Raw genomic sequence first — 21,333 nt, 5'->3', positions numbered from 1 at the left:
ATGGAATACATACAAAATACACACAAAGTACATACGAAATTACAGTTTGAAGTTTATGCGAAGATGTGCGAAGTTATGCGAAGTATGCATAATCAGACCATTAGAATCTAGGAATGAGAGATTAGGCGAAAGACAGTAGTAGGGGTATCACCTTTTTTCTCTTTTTTGCGTATTATGGCAATGGCCAAGTCCATGGTGTTGTTTCTGTGCGCCGTGGTGGTGACCGCTAAAGCACCTAATTCGCTTATAGATTTATCGGGCCGACGCCAATTTATCGGGCACCAACAACACCGGCGCTGACACTCCAACGGTCTGCGTACCAGTGCGTAGGTTGTGGCCTGGCAAGGCAACTGCGGCAGTGATCGGACTTTAAAAAAAATGTGTGTGGTAGAATCTGGAAAAAAATGTGGTAGATTTAAAAAAAAAATTGGTAGATCTCAGGTTTTGGATCAAATTTAGTACAAAAATTTAAAAAATTCTGCAGGGTTTCACCTAAATTGTAAACATTTTAATTAGAATAAAAAAAGTGCAAGATTGGAGTTGCAAAAAACTGCGCCTAGTTTTGGCAATTTTTTTCCTTGACAGTGTAAAGCAGTTGCTTCTATATCAAGATATTTTTCGAACATATTTTGAGAGATTTCTGCAACCGTTCGGAGTGCTGCCAGCGTTACTTTTTATCACATCTCGATGTACCGAACAAATGTGACACGTTCCAGCAACCGCTACGTGGGATTTGCCGATTTTACAAATCCCCAGGAAAAAGTAAAAAACGTCTTAGGAACTTTAGACGCACTGAAATTTGCTAATACTTTCACAAGAATCGCTATTAATTCTTTTTATAAATCATATATTTTGCAATTTAACACAATAAAACCACGTTTCCTGTCGAAAAATTGATTATTGAGAAAATTTACTATTTACAGTTTATTTTATCCTCCCATTCGGCTTTGTTGTTGGTGTTTAGTGTTGGACAATTTTTGCTCTTAAGAATTAAGAAAATTATGTCGAGCAAAAATAAAACTACTCAAAAACGCGAATGTGGTAGATTTCAGACCTTGTGTGGTATATATGGTATATGCTCAAAAAAGTGGCAGATCTACCACAATGTGGTAGAAGTCCAATCACTGAACTGCGGGCCTTATTTACTCTCTTATTTGTCCTCTCAGTTGCCAGAGAACCGAGTACGGGATCAATTTCCAGTAAAATCTGGGAAATTCTGGTAAAAAATGGTAAGTTCGGACTCAAACGGGATCACAACTAATATTTTCATCTTCAAAAGAATCTGGCTTAAGTAACTGTAATCTATTCAAAACGTCTTTAATAATAAATTCCATTAATTTCCTTCGTTCAGTTTCTTTTTATTACGAATTCTCTGCCGATATACACAATACTAAATAAATATGTACATACATATTTGTAATATAAAATTTCTTAAATACTTAATGAAATTAGTCTTTAATTTGGACGCTGATTTTTACTTCGCATGTGCGAATCATGCAACCAAAGAAAAAACGAATTTATTATTACTCCTAAGAAGTACTAGTTAATTACCTAATAATGAATATAGAATCTAGTATTAATAATAAGTTCCAGTTACAACTTACATAAATAAAATGTATCAATAAATTTGGAAATATGAATAACAAAATTAAATACCAAACTGTTTCAGTTATTTACAATTATTACTCTTGCCATATCGGGTGTACAGGAAGCATTTCATTAGTGTGTAAAAACTGGTTTTATAATTAACTGGCATAGGCTGCTTTCCATAACGTCAAAATACAAAGCATCAGTCTCTTTTACTTCCAAACCCCAGTAGATTGTAATGTCAAATGTGCGCAACCACGGTTTGATGCTAGTTTCCAACTAGGTTTCGCAAGTTATATGTTATGTTCTTGTTGTTGTAACAGCACGTAAATTCCCCAAAGAGATTTTGGGGAGCGTTGCTGGAGTGACAGTCCTTGGCCAGATATAAATCTGGGTCGTTCCGGTTACGTAGACCCGACTGTCGTTAGATGTTTTCTTCTAGTGCGTTTTAGAAATAAAAGAGACTGATGCTTTGTATTTTGACGTTTTGGAATTAACCCATACTTTCCACATATTTAATTCCTTATACCTTAAAACTGTTATGTTTATTAATTATTCAACTTTACAATTGTGAATGCAGATATGCATTAATAGGAACTAAAATAAAATATTTAATAATCAAAATTTATATAATTAAACGATTGCGACCATACAGCCTAACTAAATTTACTACAAATAACAGTTTGAAAGCAATTTATTGCATTTTAAATTTTAAACAGTCGAAGTAGATTTCTGAGATAAACATTTGTACTTTCGAATATCGAACGACACATTAGCTACAAAAAATATGTGTACTGTTTATCTGAAAACTCGTATTATATGCAAAATGAAACAATTGTTATGTATGTACAATAAGCATAAACAATATTAAAGACTGAGCTGAGCTTCACAACAAAAAAATAGCCCTGCTTAAGAGTTCAAATCAAGTTAGATGGTCCATGCCCAGACAATAATGCATATAAATGAACGCTAATTATATTAACTACAAAATTAGGCATATAAATATAAGTTGTAATTCTTGTACATATGTTAGTATGTAGACAGTTTACAAATAAGATCAATATTTGAGAATTGTCAGCATTTAATCAAATATTCAAAGGATACTTACAATTTAAAAATATATTTGAGGGCGTTATTTTGCTCACTAGTGTGAGCGTTTTAAGTGGCAGTGACTAATTATTGCACTAGAAGCGATTTGACAGTTCGCATCCAAAAAAAAATGGAGAGAGCAAGTGCCTAGATAGATATACATTTTTGAATAAATTATCCCACCACAATACACTCACACCAGGAAAACAAAATAAATAAACGCACGCAAATGTGTTGCGGAGTGCTAAGTATTTTAGTATTTAATTGAATATGTACTACTAAATCAAATAAAAATAATTTGACATTTCGAAGAATATGTATGTATATAACTATAGTATATAAGAAATTGAATATCGTCACCTGAAATGCAAGAAGACATAACAAACATCGTCGCTGAAATTCAAAAAGTCGTAGCTAATAAAAAATCCAAAATTCAGTTTTTGATAAATATGATGGATTTCATCGAATTAAAACTCCATCATTTAATAAAAAAAAAAATTTAAGTCACGACTTTTTCCATTTCAGTTACGATGTTGTTACGTCTTTTTCCATTTCAGGTGACGATGTGCTCTAATAGAAAAAAATCTAATATAATTCACCATTTAAAGTTTCACTATCTAATTCAAAGTATTTCAGGGAAGTCCGGCCTTATTGGTATTTAATGTGCATCTCCATTGCCCTCGTTTTCCGTTGTTGAGTTTATTTTAATATCCCCATTTGGTTTTTCACCATTCAGTCCAGTGTCCACTATGGTTTTCCCCTCGATATTCGACTGAAAATTCTTAGAGCGACCATTCTGAAGACGCGTAGGATTTACAGGCGATAAATGTCCATTTAACTGCAATGGCTTAACAGCGTTTACGAGTCTTTCACATTCCTCAGCAGATATATCCTCGTCAGATGAGGCATCGGAAAGCTGGCGTGGCGATAGACGACAGCCACGCGCCAAATAGCTGGTTAAACGCTTCTTCGACGCCAATATTAAGCCAAGGAATGGTGGAGAGGGTTTAAGTGGCCGTGACAAGTATTCTGGATGATACTGTGTAGCAACGAAATATGGATGATCACGCAGCTCAACAATCTCCATACGTCTTTTCTCGTCATCATAGCCCACAAAGCGCATGCCGTGTTCCTCCAATGTGGACACATACTTAGGATTTACTTCATACCGATGGCGGTGTCGTTCATCGACTGTTTTCGGGTTTCCGTAAAGCATTTTGATAACGCTATTCTCATCAGAGAAAATGGTTGTACGTCTACCTAGACGCATAGTTCCACCCATTTGGCCAGTGTGATGCTCTGGCATATCAATTACTAGCGGATTACCGGTTTTCGGATCAATTTCTGTAGTATTAGCATCCTTTAGACCGAGCACATTGCGTGCGAATTCAATAACGGCTGCTTGGAGGCCTAGGCAAATACCTAGCATTGGCTTTTGTTTTTCACGGCACCAATTGCATGCAACAATTTTTCCTTCCATGCCACGCGAACCAAATCCACCTGGCACCACAACACCATCACTATCACAAAGTTGCATCCAAGCCTCATGGTATTTGGTAGGGTCTTTGTCCCGCGTCCCACTCTCCAGGTGGCAAGCCTCAATGAACTTTAAATTCAATTTAAAACCCGCAGCTAGAGATGCATGTTGAAGTGCCTTCACCACTGATGCATAGGAGTCTTCCAGGCGTGTATATTTACCGACTATGGCAATGTTCACTTCTTCACGGAGAGTCTCGGAGCGGCGTGCCAGGTCTTTCCATTGCTGTAAGCATCTGGAAGGAAACCAAAATTAAAAGTTATCTCTAATGATAAGATTAGCAGTAGTATGGCCTATGAAAAATAGTAAAAGTGTTAATTTTTTGGTATTAGTGGCCTAATAACAATTACATATACATATGTGACCTGGTCTACGGAAAGGGGGCTTAGGTGTCAAAAAATCAATTTTCACTTTTTGGTTGATTCGGATGGAAGATGAGATGCTTTTTCACGTGGTGAAAAGCAGAAAATCCTAACTTGCTTAGAAGTGTACTAAAAATAATAATAATATTAATAATAATAATAAAACTATAATAATATTCCGACCAACAACAACACTTACTGGACGTCCGGCGCGGAGAACAATTAACGAGATAATGAGAAACTGACGAAACGAGTTGCTTACTTTTAACAGCTTTTTCACAGAAAACTAGTTTTCGCACGTAAGCTCCCTTTTCGTAGACCAGGTCACATATACAAAATTCTATTAAGCTTGAGGTAGCTTTTAACGAAAGATGCTGGTAGGAGTTATAGCTGCCATTTCGAAGATCACATTTCATCATTTCTGACGACAGTCGGGTCGACACAGATTTATATCAGGCCAAGGACTGTCACTTCAGCATCGCTCTCCAAAAACTCTGGGGAATATGTATGCTGTTACAAACACAACATCGGACTTCTTCATCGACTTCGCTGGGACTTGAACCAGCAACTCCGGTATAGAAAGCCAGTGGTCTACCAACTGAGCTAAGTTCGCCATGTAAACTGCTTTTGCGTTTTCCACTTTTTCATTTGTCAGCCCAACTACAATCAAGGACAAAGATTTCTGTGCTATTTAGTAAGCTGACCAACCGTCCTCCTTTGAGAAGGATTGTCTCCTTAAACGTGATTCGCCCTCCTCAAAAATTTTGTCCTTCTCTGTCCTCCTTTTCGAGTTTTACAGCAGTGATGAAATTTTCAAAAAATTTCGTTCAAAATATTATTATTTCCTAATCGTACACAATCATTGTATTTAAAAAGGCGTTTACACTGTTCAACTTTCAGTTAAATTATGTAAACTTTTGATTCAACTAATCGCCGGTGTAAGTTGAACCAAAGATAGTAGATAACAAGAACGGACAACTCGTTATAATTGTAGCGAAAGTGCGCAACAGGGTGTGCCTCCTCTTTTGCCCTAGTGCGTTTTCTGATTGGATGAAAAGAGAAGGCACGCCCCTGTTGCGCACTTTCGCCACAATTATAACGAGTTGTCCCTTCTTGTTATCTACGTTCTTTGGTTGCACAGTGTAAACGCCTTTTAGCCGTAATCGATAATATTTTAAGCTGAAATTAGTCAAGAACGTAAACCTACCGGTACGTAAACCCGAGTCAGCTGACACGATCTGTCCAAAGCGTCATGTAAATGAAAACTCAACACCGCAGAATTTTTCTGTAGTTGTAGCCTGTAGCGCAGAAATCTGCGGAATTTAGATTTTTCCGTGTCAGCTGATTTCTTCCTTCTACAGATAGGTGCCACTTCGCCAGTTTTGCAGATGGTAAAAAAGTTATAATTTCCTATTCAAAATACGTTTAAAATATTTGAAATTTACTATTGAATAAGGTTTTTTGTTGAAAGCTACGATCTACTATAACACGAAAAATTGTAGTTGAAAAGGCAAGTTAATGAAAAGGCATTGATGAGTGGCAACACTGTAGTAAGCAACACTGAGGGCTCCAGTAATGGACAAAATTCTGCAGACTGTTTTCAGCTTTACCCTTTACAACACTGAAAGACTAGCTAACGACGCGTCTCCACAGGCGAAAATTATTGCCTACCATATGTAATTTTGTTTGCCAGATATGTGTAAGTTTTATCGGTGGCAATATTTGTGTATGAGGATTTTTTATCTCGATAAAAGATTTTGTAAGATGACTTAAAATAAGCATGTTCGTCTGCTTAACAAATTTTAGAAAATGTGTAATTTCACATCCAAGTACATAATCAAAAATGGTTTTCCCCTTAAAAAACTAATTAGTGATTTGGGTACGTAAAGGTACTAAACGTGGAGCGCAAAACATTTTGCTTGCATAGTCTTCATAGTGTACACAATTGAAGTGTTCTCTTTTTACCTGTGCTCGATTTTATGAGAGCGCCGAAATGACTGTTCTCTTTCATCACAAGCACACTACAACATTGCTTTACTGGCCGTCTCCAGAGGATAAAATTTATTGCTGTCCAGCTGTCATTTTGGATGCTAAATATAAGTTATGTCAGTGGCGATATTTGTGTGGGCTTTTTATATCTTGATATAAGCATTGGTTAGATGGCTTCTAAAAGGTATTTTGGCCGGATTTAATCGCTTAAAAATTTGGAAAATAGACTATTTTACTTCCAACTACACAATAACAAATATCTTAATAGAAAACAGGGCTCGAATCGTAACATCCGTTCACGGATTGAAAATGATACGAAAGGAAATTACGAGATACGTCAAGCAGTATAAGGTGAATGGGACAAAGAGTACGTTCACCTATGTCATAATCCGAAAAAAGTGTTTTTCCATGACGAGTAGTACGATATTGTATGTGACGATTCGAACCCAGCTCAATTTTTGCTTTGATATTAAAATATCAATAATGTTGCCACCAAGAAGTTTTCGTGCAAATGAAAATGTAGCTGTCAAACTACTAAATTGCCGGCAATAGATAGTAAGATATAAGCCCTGATATATATTGCTCTTGAAGAGCAATGAACGGTCTCCATTGGATATTTATATTCTAACATATGTATCAAGATACTTATAAACTTTATCCTGTGGAGAGCGGCAGTTACCGGCGAATCAACACGATTTTGTATTGCAGTGGCGAAGCAAATTTCACTATTTCATTTCAATTTACAATAGTGTCAACTGAAATTAAATGGTTTACATAGTGTAATAACATGTGTATGTGTTCTTCCGTAATTTATTCAGTGTTTTGCAAAAACAAAGAATAATAATTTTTTGTGGCGGGCTGTAGGCAGTGTTGCCAGAGAAAATTTCGTTTGGAGCTAAAACGGTCGAAAAAAGGAGCTAAAAAGAGCTAAAATGAAGAGCTACATATTTTTGTTAAGGTTGAGCATTTATTGACGTAAGGTTGTTTTACATTTTCGGCAATTTTAATAAAAACAACGAATTTTATAAGTTTAAGTGCTGAAAAAATCTTTGAAAACCAAAATAAGGTGCATATATTTCGAATTAGTTGCTATGGCAATTATAACAGTGAACTAAAAATACTTTACAAACTGTTAGTCTGTGATTTCAGATATTTGAATTGAATAATTTTTTCGCTAAATTTTTCTGGAAAGTAAAATGGCTCCCCTCAAAGGTAAAATTAGTAAGGTAAAACAAAATCCGCGCTATCAGAAAAAGGATTTTCTTTTAATTTGTTTTTGAATTTTTCAACCTAGATCCAAGAGTTTATGGTGGATACACTGCATCTCGAAATTTTCCATTTTATCAACGCTTAAGTTTTGGCTTATATATACCAAATACAACTAAAACTTTCTGGAGCTAAAAAAGCGCTACATAAATTTGAAAAGAGCTAGGAGCTAAAACCCGATTTTCGGAGCTAAATAGAAAAATAAAGAGCTAAATAGAAAAATAAAGAGCTAAATCTAGCTCCAGAAGCACCAAAATGGCAACACTGGCTGTAGGTGTGTATTTGATATCTTTTTCGCACTTTGGCTTGCGTGTATTTTTTGTTATTGTATTTGTGCTTTTGCATGTGTGTATTGCCAAAGAACGTAGATAACAAGAAGGGACAACTCAAAAAACGCACTAGGGCAAAAGAGAAGGCACGCCCCTGTTGCGCACTTTCGCTACAATTATAGGTGCGTTCGTTTAAAATCTCCAGCAGAAACCAACCAACTGCCAAATTCCGGCGAAATGTCATCTGTTCTCCCACAAGAGAGAAATATCCAAAATAGTACGCGAACAGAAAATTTGCAGAAACTTGCAAGTTAGACGAACAGCTGATATAATTTTTGTTTACATACAAAAGTGTAAAATTTAAAACGTACGAAAAGTCGTGGCAAAGTGTTATACTGACACAGTTTATTGATTAAACAAATAACCACTTATTTCTTACAAGTTTAATTAGTCGCATTTTGTAATTTTTATCTTCCAAACCATCAAATTCAAGTTTGTGATTTGCGTAAATGCCAACCAGCTGTTTTTGATCAGCTGTTTCCCTGTTGGCAAATTGCTGTTGGCAAAAATTTTTCCAACAGAAACTAACAGCTTCCCCTCAAAATGAAATGTCACTTTGCTCTCTCAATTTCCCCTACTTTGCAAGTTTTTTGCGTACGCGAACGCAAAAACCTGTAAGTTTTGGTTAAACTTGAACAATTAACAGCTACGCGAACGCACCTTATAACGAGTTGTCCCTTCTTGTTATCTACGTTCATTAGTATTGCGGCGGTTGCTAGCGGAAATGACACTGCGTACACTATAAAGTGTACAGTATTTTCAATGTTTTTATTGAGCTTTGTACCACGATTATTTTTATTAGGAAAAATTTAAAAAGCAACAAAGTCTAAGCGGTAGAAGTTATAGCAGCTATTTCGGAGATCACCACATCTCCTCATCAGACTTTTTTTTCTAGACTTCAGCAGGGATCGAACCTGCGTATTCGATGTTCAAAGTCAGAAGCGTTAACCACTGAGCTATGTACACCCCGAAAACTCTTGTTGCTAATTCATTTTCCTGATTCAACCAACTACTATCAAGTGCAGCTGATTTGCCACTATTTAAACTTTGACAACAACAACCACGCTGATGCATGGAGATGATTTTGCACACATCATATAACCTTGCTTTTAAAAATGGTCTGCTACAAATGAAGTACACAAAAGGGCAAAAGAAGAAAAGAAAACTGCGGTGTAAAGGCTTTTTCGAGAAAAGCTGGGATTAATCATAGATAAGCCACGGCAAGTAAGTGGCAACTCGAATGATGGAAATACAGCAAGAAGATTTTGTTCGAATGTCACTTGTTCTGCTGAAATAACTGGAGTTGATGAAGTGCTGATACACAGACTGTATATCATTATACAAACTTTATCTTCGGGTGTTATGACTGATGCTGAAAAGTTTGGCGTTTATGCATTGGAAACAGCAAGAATATGGCCCTTATTATGAGCTGCATTCGATTTTCGATCTTCGCTGGCTATCGAAGATCGAAAGTGAAATTCGTATTATGAGCTATGCAAGCGTGTCGAAATTTTCGTTGAGTATCGAATTTTCTGTCGAACAGAATTTTGCTTTCGATGGTGTAGCGAAGTGTTAGAAAATTGTGAAAAATTTATGATTTTGTATATGTTTTCTTACATTTTGGCGGCTAGACACTAATTTTAAACAATTTTTATTAATTTCATGCAGTTCTAACATCGTGAATACTAAACACAAGCTCGAAAGGCTGGTTTTACTTGTGAAAGAAAATCCCAATACTCTGTTGGCACGATCTCTGAGAACAAAATCGTAGCGCTGTTGATAGTTTTAAAATATTTTAAATAGATTTGGCTCACAAACGCCTCTTTAGATGGTCGGAACTTTTTAATGAATCTGTAGACAAATTTCTTAAATATATTTTATATCAAAATATATTCGAAAGACTAATAAACTTAAACTCTCTTAAACATTTGCTACTCCTGGCCAGTTTACTAAGCTCTCATCCTCTGACGAATCGTTGAACCAGAACTCGTTGTACTCATTTTACCACGTTTTTATAAACTTGCTTTCTTTTTTACTTCATTTTAATTAGAACAAATTTACATAAATATGTATAAGCACACTATTTAGTTTGCTCGATTTGTAAACAAAGCTTCTCAGCGGTGAAAAATATACTATTGTGAACAACCTAAACGAGCGAAATTCACAATAGCGCTATTCTTCATCGAATGAGCGCCATAATACCAAATGAAAATTCGTTCGCTCAGCACTTTCGACCACAGTCGAAAATCGAATGCAACTCATAATAGGGGCCTATATGTCAACAAATACAACTGGTATTATATGCTATCCTCGGTGCACAAGCTATTGATCCATGGAGAGAGTGTTATAAAATACTTTGCTGTATTACCAATCGGACAACTTTCAGAAGACGCACAAGAGTCCCGCAACAAAGACAACAAGAAATTTAGGCTACATCACGCAAGAAAACACTCAAGATTGGCGACAAACGAAGATATCTTCCGTACATTACTGTATACATCAGATCCATACATAACAAGCATTCGTAAGCCATACGCAAAAATCACCAAAGAACTTCACGGACTAGGCCTGTTGAAAATAAGTGAATTCATTTCAGATTGTGGAGCGATTGAAACCCCAAATATTTAAATGAAGCATTTTCATAAATGTATTTTTAATGTGTAAAACATATACTATTTTTTGTCAATCATTTTTAGAAAACGATAAGCTTTTTTCAAAGCTCAATTTGCTATACTAATTGCTTGAAAATTTGTTTTAGGGTGTTTTTATACACTTTTCTTATGGCACCTACTATAATCTATAGTTCAGTAATTTGTTTAATATATATATTTTTTTTAATAAAGGGTAATCTATCTAAAAAATATATATATATCTGAAATAATATTTTATAAAAACAATCGTTTAATACCAATAGTCAAATATCTTCTTTCCATTTAATCAGAAAGTGTACTTTTTATGTTTTCCAATGCCACATATTGGTCTATATATCGGGAACCAAATGAGACACAAAAATTAAAAATGCAAATTTAAATTTACAACAAAAAAGTTACAGATTTTTGATCAGCAAATGCCTCATATTTCCCGCCCTTTTCCCGTGCGTCCACTTCAACAAACAAATAAAGCTTCTCAGCCGTGTAAACCTACCTCTAGCAACTGTACCACCCGTAGCTATCACGGGTGGGTCATGCTTGACTGTTGAATTATTATTTTCTAACTATGTGGAAACGAAAATGCAATTATGGCAAACATTGACAATGAAGTTCTAACATTATGTAACAAACCCGAAACACAACTTCAACTTCTGTAATTACAACAACTTTTACCTTTTTTTGTCACGGGTGGGACAAGACCAATACTGCTTAATAATAACTTATTATATAGATAAAGTACTCACACAATTTAATATATAACACAATTTTATTAAACGCAGATGAGTTCTACTATATATTTTTCTTACCAAACACTTGAATTATGAATCGCAAATTATTTGACAGTACTTTCAACACAACCTGATTTAAACCTACTCAGAAAACTTACTTATAACATGATTTTAAAACGTAAAAAATAAAAATACATTTAAAAGCTTTAATTTGTTAAAATTTGTACACATGTCTTATCCACACATTTGTTAGTTTTATAAAGAAAAAATTTTCTGCTCTGAGGTTCAGTTTCCCAAGGAACCTCCCAAAAGTCTTTATATACCGGCAACTACCTTGAAAGCTCTTTTCTATATTTAGAAAGACTAATTAAAAGATGTATAAAAAATAGATACAATTAAAAAAAAATAAATAAAATAAAATAAATAACTATAAAAAAATAAAGTAAAAATAAGTATTTATATCATTTTGCGCGCACTGGCTCAGCAGACGTTTTCTTTTTCCTGTTTTATTTGTTTTTTTTTTCTTTTTGATTTTCATAAATCATCTGTATTGAATTTGTTTGCTTTTTTGATCTAATTTTCTTTTGATTTATAGATTTTATTGCTTTAAAAAGGAAAAAAAACATTTAATTTAATTAAATTGCTTGCTAAAAGACAGGCAAGAACAATAACAGGCCAATTCTGGCATCTGTCTTTCAACTCACCTCATTCTTTCGAGAGCTAAAAGTCTTTATATTTCGGCAGCTATCTTGAAAGCCCTTTTCTGAATTCGAATATCTAATTAAAATATGTGCTAATAGTGTTATTATATTTATCGTTTAGCAATAAGTTTTCTAAAAACTAAACGAAATGAAAAAAATATATTTTTTTAAAACAGGTGAATCTAAAAATTTGAGAAACTGAAAGTGAAAGAAAAAAGGCGAATCAAAAAAGTTTCCAAACGTTAAATAAAATAAAAAATATGAATTTTTTAGGCAGTAAAACAGCACGAAAGTGCTCTGCTCACTGGGCCATTGCTACTGTTACAGCAACGTTATCGAAATTAAAATTTATTGAAAACAAACAAAAAATTTCAAAATCATTCGTTAAAAAGTTAAGTAAAGGTTTGTGTTTACTTAACTTTAATGTTCATTAAATGCCGTTAACGAATCATTAACTGACTCTGAGGGAATTTTTTCAAATCGTTACTGAGGGACACCTTAATTAATCATTAAAGGACTCTGAGTGCGGCTGTTTAAGTGATTTGAGGTATTCAACCCATTTTTTTCTTCAGCTTCATTTTCAATATTTAGCTTTAAGGGATTTAAAACCAATTTTTATAAATATTTCAAGATGCCTACTTGAATTAAATGAGGTGATATACGCAAAGGCACATTATTCTTTATTTTCACACGTGCAAAATATCTTATCAAAAAATTTTAAATTTTCGAGCTTCAAAATTTATATAACTAAAGTGATTAATGTATCCACCTAGATATAAGTGACTTACACCCGCACTCAGAGTCGTTTAATGATTACTTAAGGTGTCCCTCAGTAACGATTTAAAAAGATTCCCTCTCAGAGTCAGTTAATGATTCGTTAATGGCATTTAATGAACATTAAAGTTAAGTAAACAAAACCCTTTCCTTAACTTTTTAGCGAATGATTCTGAAATTTTTTGTTTGTTTTCAATAAATTTCAATTTCGATAACATCGCTGTAACAGTGGCAATGGCCTAGTGAACAGAGCACTTTCGTGCCATTCAAGAGATCCGAATTCAATCCTCGGCAACAAATTTTTTTTAATACAATTTTTTTTTTAAGTTTTATTGCTTAAAAATTCATATTTTTTATTTTATTTAACTTTTGGAAACTTTTTTGATTCATCTTTTTTCTTTCACTTTCAGTTTCTAAAATTTTTAGTTTTTCCTGTTTTTCATTTCGTTTTGTTTTTAGAAAACTTATTGCTAAGCGTAAAAAATATAATAACACTATTAGCACATCTGTCAATTAGTTATTCGAAATACAGAAAATGTCTTTCAAGATAGTTGCCGAAATATAAAGACTTTTGTCTCTTGAAAGACTGAGGTGAGTTGAAAGACAGATGCCGGAATTGGCCTGTTATTGGTCTTGTTTGTCTTTTAGCAAACAATTTAATTAAATTTTAAAAAAATTGTTTTCTTTTTAAAGCAATAAAATCTATACACCAAAAGAAAATTAGATCAAAAAAGCTAAAAAATTCAATACAGATAGTTTATAAAACTAAATAAGAAAAAAATAAATAAATAAAAAAGGAAAAAGAAAATTTTCCTGCCCTAGGACTCGAACTCGGATCTCTCGACTGGCGCGCTAGTGCTCTGCTCACTCAGCCATTGCGTCTGTTAAGCCGGTGCGCGCAAAATTATATAAATACTTATATATTTTATATTTTATTTCAAACTGAACGAAAAAAGTGAGTGATGCCACAAAAATGAAGGGCCGCAACTGGGGCCATACTTAAATTCTTCATTTCATAATTTTTAACTCTGAGAGGAAACATTAATTAACAGATTTAACGATAATTAGTTAAGTGCCCGTTAGAGCTAATTTAAGGAACATTTCTGAGTGCGGCTGTTAATACAGTTTTTTTTTGATACGACCATTACTTAATAAATACAAAATTTTTAAACAAATTTAAAGTCTTTGCAATTGCATGTGAATAAAACCCAATATTCCCACTGCATGAAAACGTCCCTATTTTTGCATGCAAATTTTCAGCCGATGGCCTGCTGAAGAAAAGCATAAGTATTTTTCACAATTAGATTTTTTTTCAACAATTTTCTATTGAGCTCGAGGCCGTTGTTAATGAAAAACTGATTGTGGAAAAGCAACTATAATTGAAAAAATGGTAGAAGTGATAGCTATTTCGGAAATCACCACATTTCCTCATCAGACTTCTCTCAGTAGGCTTCGAACCGACGATCCCACTGACTCAGCCAGTTGCCTATGCACTGTGCTATCACTTTTACCATTTTTTCAATTATTGTTGCTTTTCCACAATAAGTTTTTCATTAAAAACGGCCTCGAGCTCAATAAAAAATTGTTGAATATATTTGTTATAAGGCCATAAAATAACAAAAACAATTCGATTTTTTTGTTATATTTTCATTTAAAATGGTGAATAGCTATTTTTCTTTGCCCATAAGTAATGACATTACAACACTGTGTTGAATAATTATAAGATCGCCACATATTAACAAGTTTTGACTTTTCATTTTTACACTATTTAACATTAATTATTTTCTTATAAAAATATAGTTCATTCCAGTGTTGGCAAAATGCTAATCTGATTAACGATTAAAATGTTTATCTGTATGATTAATGATTAAATTTTTTTAATCGTTAATCGTCGGTTGTGATTACGATTAATTAATTTTAATCATCAATCAGTAATCCGATTAAAAAAAAATCTGATTAAGTGGTCTAGTTTGTCTGCAATTTAAATTTAAACACCATATACGGTTATTATTTTCTGTTTGACGCTTATGAAAAACACATAATACTTATATAAACAAATAATAATTATAAATTTGTATAACATAAACTGGGAAGTTTGACAACCCATGGCACATGTGCAGAGAGATATAAAACCTAGTTTTCATAACGTCTGCTGGTAATAGATCACAATCAAAATGCACACCAAATTGTTTAGATTGATGAGGGAAACCGACTTAGCCATGTGTGCAAGACAATTTCAGCATAAATTAATTAATCACCAAACCTACTTAATCAAATTAAGGGTTAATGATTAAAAAATAATTTTTTTAATCACGGTTACGATTAACTATTTAATCAGATTAAACTAAATCATGATTAACTGTAATTCGATTGATTTTAATCAAATTAACTAATTAATTAAAAAATCAATCGATTAGTGCCAACACTGGTTCATTCTATAAAAAACACCATACAAATTCACATTTCAAACTTTGCGTAAAAATTATACAAATTCAGAGAATTTTCACCAAAAATTTTACATATTTTTTAAGAATTTTGGGAAAAGTTTTGCGTATGCAGTTTTATAGCCCATGCAGTTTTAATATTTTTGCCCATTAGTTATGATTAGGGCTCCGAATCTCATGCACTAAAAAATCAAAAATATGCGCATATAATATGCATTCAAAATTCAAAAATATGCGCTATAAACAAGTAAAATATGCAATTAAAAATCTTTTTGTAATATTTTATTGCCGGTACAAAAATAAATAACAAATATATTTTAACAATGATAACGAAAACAATTAACTTCAAAATACGATACATATTTATGCATACAATTAGTTTATAATTTGGCAGACAGTCACAATCTTCTGTAAACAGAAACATTGACAGTTTAATAGTGGTTCAGATGAATGTTTTGTTGGTTTAAGTGGTGACAAGCTATTAGTAAGTTTGCCATTTTGATTCCAAAGCTCGACAGAACCTGTTGAAGGGCAATCCAATCCATGCCAGTACCCTGTGCGCACTGCAGTGTCTTCTTTGCTCATTCTTAAGATACCTTTGGTTTTAAGTGGGTCGTAGGATGCCCAGAACTGCCGGGTAATTCACGGTTCCACCTCTTCTTGGTATCGAGTGATAAATTTCGGTAATTTTTTTATTGGACACATTCACTGCAGAGCCGCTGACTCGTTTCCGTAAATATCTCTATGTCCGTGACCCATATTGAGGTAATTTCGTATTAATCATATATATACGCCAGCTCTCTCCTACAGTCCTGAACTAGTTGAGATTTAACAGAGGTATAAGAGAATGCCTTAATGGCCGCTTGGCTATCCGAGAAGATATTCAGATGAATATTTGGGAAAAATTTATAGGTAATTTTTTGTCAAGAGATTTCGCACTAAAATTAAATGGTTGTATGTAAATCAAAAAAAAAAAAAACAGAAATATGCAAAAGCTATATGCGTTTATTGTAAAATATACTAAAATATGCCCAATAAATATGCAGAACCAGGTATTTTTTGCAATATATGTAAAACTATGCATATACTGCAAAATATGCACTAACGATTGAATGCCATTTTAAAGGAAATTCTATGAATCGCAAAGAAAACTTAACCATTTCCGTTTAAGATGCAAAATAAAAACATGCATTTGCATGAGATTCCCAGCCATAGTTATGACATTACTACACTGCATTGCATAATTTAAAGAGCGCCACATATTAACAAATTTCGACTTTTTATTTGTATATTATTTAATTTCAATTATTTTCTTATAAAAATACTGCTCATTCTATAAAAAAAAAAAAAAAAACACCATAAAAATTCACATTTTTAACTTTGCGCAATAATACAAAAAATCAGCGAGTTTTTACCAATATTTCACACTTTTTTTAAGAATTTAAGTTTTGCGTATGCAGTTTCATAGCCCATGCAGTTTTAGTTTAATAAAGCGCGAGTTTTATATGGCTACAAAATAACGTTGATTTTGGCATTTTTTTACGGTGTCACTTATTTTCTTCCATACAAAGTATGTTCGATTTTTTTTTATATGGGAGAAAATGAACAATAATAATAATAATAGATTGGCGCTTACACATATGTTATAGATGTTGTCACACAAAGCGGAGGGACCTACAGTTTTACGCCGACTCCGAACGGCGATTGTATTTTTATGAGAAGCTGCTTTTCATGGCAGAAATACACTCGAAGGATTGCCATTGCCTGCCGAGGGACGACCGCTGTTAAGAAAAAACCTTTTTTCTATATTTTTGCGATGTTGCTTTGGCTAGGGTTTGAACCCAGGCATTGTGGAGTGGAAGCGCGCACTGCTTACCAATACACCACAGCGGCCGACGAAAATGAACAACACTTTCAATAAAAAAAAATTGCCAAAAATCAACGGTAACATTTTTTGGTCTTATAATTATGCAACACAGTGTCCTATTAACTTGTTTGACTTCTAGTTAGAGCAACTTTGAATTGCTTTTGCTTTTTTAACAATGTTAACTTATTCGTTATTTATGTGTTAAAATAAATATAAAACAATTTTTTTGTCTTTTCAATTTAGAGTATTTGTACTCCTGGAATGCTAAAAAATTCTGGTCACCTTATATTTAGACCTGATCATGTGGTTGTTGGTTTTTAATTAATTAACATTCACATATACATACACAGACGGGCAAAACTGTAACATGTTGTAACACTTTTTACTTCAGCCATCGCTATATTTCCAAGTTCTAACGACTTTCATACTTTTGTTGTATATTCTTATTGGTACACCTGTACTTCCTCTCTCATAAGGATTTGAAGTCAATCCAACAACAATAATAAAACCAGCAGACAAAAATGTAAATTAATGCAAATGTTACAGTTTTGCATATATTTTTAAAAACTTTTTAACAATTTTCACGAAAAAAAACTATTAACACAATGTTCAGTGCCCTTTTGCTTTGTTTAGTTCCTAGATGCGATTTGGCATACCTTATTTGTATCTCTGTAAAAATTCTGGAGGTATATTCACCCATATATCCTTAGTTTGCTTTCACAGCTTATGTACTCCATTGGGCGGACTTGGATACTTAGAAAGCTGTGCTTTTAGTTGATTTCGCAAATTCTCTATGAGATTCATGTCCGCGGATTGTGGAGGTCATTTCAAATTAGTTAATTTTTGCATTTGTATCCAGTCTTTGCGAACAAGTGCAATGTGTTTTGGGTGATTTTTCAGCAGAAACTCGAATTTTTTCGACTACATCTTGCAAATTTTGTCCAAATGTGAACAGATACTGTTCCTTACGCATAATGCGTACTAACGGACCAACAAAATTTTTGAAATACAGCCCCAAACTATTATTGACAGACCACTGTGATTCACAGTTTGCCTTACATGATGAGCATTGGCTTAATTTGGGTTTTTGATCCAATACCATGCCCGGCCATCTGATTGAAAGCGATTAATTTAGTCTTGCCAGACCAAATAACCTTCAATTGAAACTTAAAAATGTGTTTTTTATTGCATTCTGAAAGGTCTAAGATATCCCAATAGGCAACGGTCCGGTTTTCGGGCGATACAGCAAAATGCTACCACACTCGCACATGTATTTTGATCAAATTTGTTTTTTTCTTCTTTCACGATGCCTTTGAGCTCAATTTGGCAATTCTTCGCCTTGCTATCTACTGATTTGCATTAAAGTTTAATACCTTAAGCGCTTCTGTAATAGTGGCTGCATCGATACTTGCTGCTAAGTTCACAAGATATCGGACCGTAATATTTGACAGACAGACACGGAAGCAAAGTCGGCAGGTGTATCAATCGAGATGACTATACGCAGATGGTCTCATACTAAGGTCAACATAGGTCGTCATATGCTGTTTATCAGACCAGCGCTGCCGATTATTAGTCAGGCGAGCTGCAGCAGCTACCCATAATCCTGGTGGGTACGGCGTCGTTCATTGTGCAGAATGTCGAATCGTCTATTTACTCAGCGAATTGTTTCCCCTTACGATCGTTTGACAGGGTTGAATGCCAAAGATCGTGGTGCGCATTGAAGTCACCAACTACCATACGGTTTTCACCTCTGAAGAGCGCACCTATTTCAGCGTGATATTCTGCCGGGCAACTGGTGACAGGGGGTATATATACGTTAAATATTTCGAGCTCGACATCGCCTGACCGGATAGCGCAATACCCTGATATTCTAGGATTATATCCCTGCGGTCGATGTCTGCTTCAATAAGACGATAATACACGGTGTGGTGCGTGATGAACGCTAGGCCATCACCATTATCGCGCTCGCGATCTCGACGGTGCACATAGTATCCGGCGCAATTCAACAGAGTTGCAGCTTCGTCTCTTGGACCGCAGCTTTTAATATTCCATACCGGCCCATGAAGACGGTTATCTCCTCGATCTTGCTCCGAAGTCCGTTACAGTTAAATTGTAGCACTTTTGTATACCTTGGGAGACCAATTAGTATGTGGGATGTAAGGAAGTTGTGTTGCCTGCTGGCCCCCTGCTTTATGTGCTGCAGACGAGGGTGCTGCCTTGTGGTGGTAATGGGCACACAAAAGGGAAACACGTAGTCGCTGTATTGCAGAGCTCGGAACACGTGATGAAGAGTTAGNTCACCCATATATCCTTAGTTTGCTTTCACAGCTTATGTACTCCATTGGGCGGACTTGGATACTTAGAAAGCTGTGCTTTTAGTTGATTTCGCAAATTCTCTATGAGATTCATGTCCGCGGATTGTGGAGGTCATTTCAAATTAGTTAATTTTTGCATTTGTATCCAGTCTTTGCGAACAAGTGCAATGTGTTTTGGGTGATTTTTCAGCAGAAACTCGAATTTTTTCGACTACATCTTGCAAATTTTGTCCAAATGTGAACAGATACTGTTCCTTACGCATAATGCGTACTAACGGACCAACAAAATTTTTGAAATACAGCCCCAAACTATTATTGACAGACCACTGTGATTCACAGTTTGCCTTACATGATGAGCATTGGCTTAATTTGGGTTTTTGATCCAATACCATGCCCGGCCATCTGATTGAAAGCGATTAATTTAGTCTTGCCAGACCAAATAACCTTCAATTGAAACTTAAAAATGTGTTTTTTATTGCATTCTGAAAGGTCTAAGATATCCCAATAGGCAACGGTCCGGTTTTCGGGCGATACAGCAAAATGCTACCACACTCGCACATGTATTTTGATCAAATTTGTTTTTTTCTTCTTTCACGATGCCTTTGAGCTCAATTTGGCAATTCTTCGCCTTGCTATCTACTGATTTGCATTAAAGTTTAATACCTTAAGCGCTTCTGTAATAGTGGCTGCATCGATACTTGCTGCTAAGTTCACAAGATATCGGACCGTAATATTTGACAGACAGACACGGAAGCAAAGTCGGCAGGTGTATCAATCGAGATGACTATACGCAGATGGTCTCATACTAAGGTCAACATAGGTCGTCATATGCTGTTTATCAGACCAGCGCTGCCGATTATTAGTCAGGCGAGCTGCAGCAGCTACCCATAATCCTGGTGGGTACGGCGTCGTTCATTGTGCAGAATGTCGAATCGTCTATTTACTCAGCGAATTGTTTCCCCTTACGATCGTTTGACAGGGTTGAATGCCAAAGATCGTGGTGCGCATTGAAGTCACCAACTACCATACGGTTTTCACCTCTGAAGAGCGCACCTATTTCAGCGTGATATTCTGCCGGGCAACTGGTGACAGGGGGTATATATACGTTAAATATTTCGAGCTCGACATCGCCTGACCGGATAGCGCAATACCCTGATATTCTAGGATTATATCCCTGCGGTCGATGTCTGCTTCAATAAGACGATAATACACGGTGTGGTGCGTGATGAACGCTAGGCCATCACCATTATCGCGCTCGCGATCTCGACGGTGCACATAGTATCCGGCGCAATTCAACAGAGTTGCAGCTTCGTCTCTTGGACCGCAGCTTTTAATATTCCATACCGGCCCATGAAGACGGTTATCTCCTCGATCTTGCTCCGAAGTCCGTTACAGTTAAATTGTAGCACTTTTGTATACCTTGGGAGACCAATTAGTATGTGGGATGTAAGGAAGTTGTGTTGCCTGCTGGCCCCCTGCTTTATGTGCTGCAGACGAGGGTGCTGCCTTGTGGTGGTAATGGGCACACAAAAGGGAAACACGTAGTCGCTGTATTGCAGAGCTCGGAACACGTGATGAAGAGTTAGTAAGATGAGAAGCAGGTGGAGAGGCTACATCTGCGCCATCGACGACTGTAGCAGCAGCAGTATTTAAAACATATGGGAGAGGATGAGCGGGTTCTACAGCATCAGCTC

General features: G+C 35.1%; 1 protein-coding gene across 1 annotated transcript in view; it reads right to left on the bottom strand.

Annotated features, from left to right (window-relative positions):
• Positions 1-3,193: 3,193 nt before the first annotated feature.
• The window catches only part of Ctps (CTP synthase), a 96,069-nt gene continuing 77,929 nt past the window's right edge, over positions 3,194-21,333 (bottom strand). The window contains exon 4 of the mRNA XM_017617200.1: positions 3,194-4,448. Within this exon, the coding sequence (XP_017472689.1) occupies positions 3,335-4,448 (1,114 nt within the window). The 3' untranslated portion in view covers positions 3,194-3,334. The remainder of the gene's footprint in view (positions 4,449-21,333) is intronic.

The sequence above is a fragment of the Rhagoletis zephyria genome, unplaced genomic scaffold (genome assembly GCF_001687245.7).
Source record: "Rhagoletis zephyria isolate East Lansing unplaced genomic scaffold, Rhagoletis_zephyria_1.1 Rzeph_scaffold_01356, whole genome shotgun sequence".
Classification (NCBI taxonomy): Eukaryota; Metazoa; Arthropoda; class Insecta; order Diptera; family Tephritidae; genus Rhagoletis; species Rhagoletis zephyria.
This window is presented reverse-complemented; position numbering and strand designations above follow the sequence as displayed.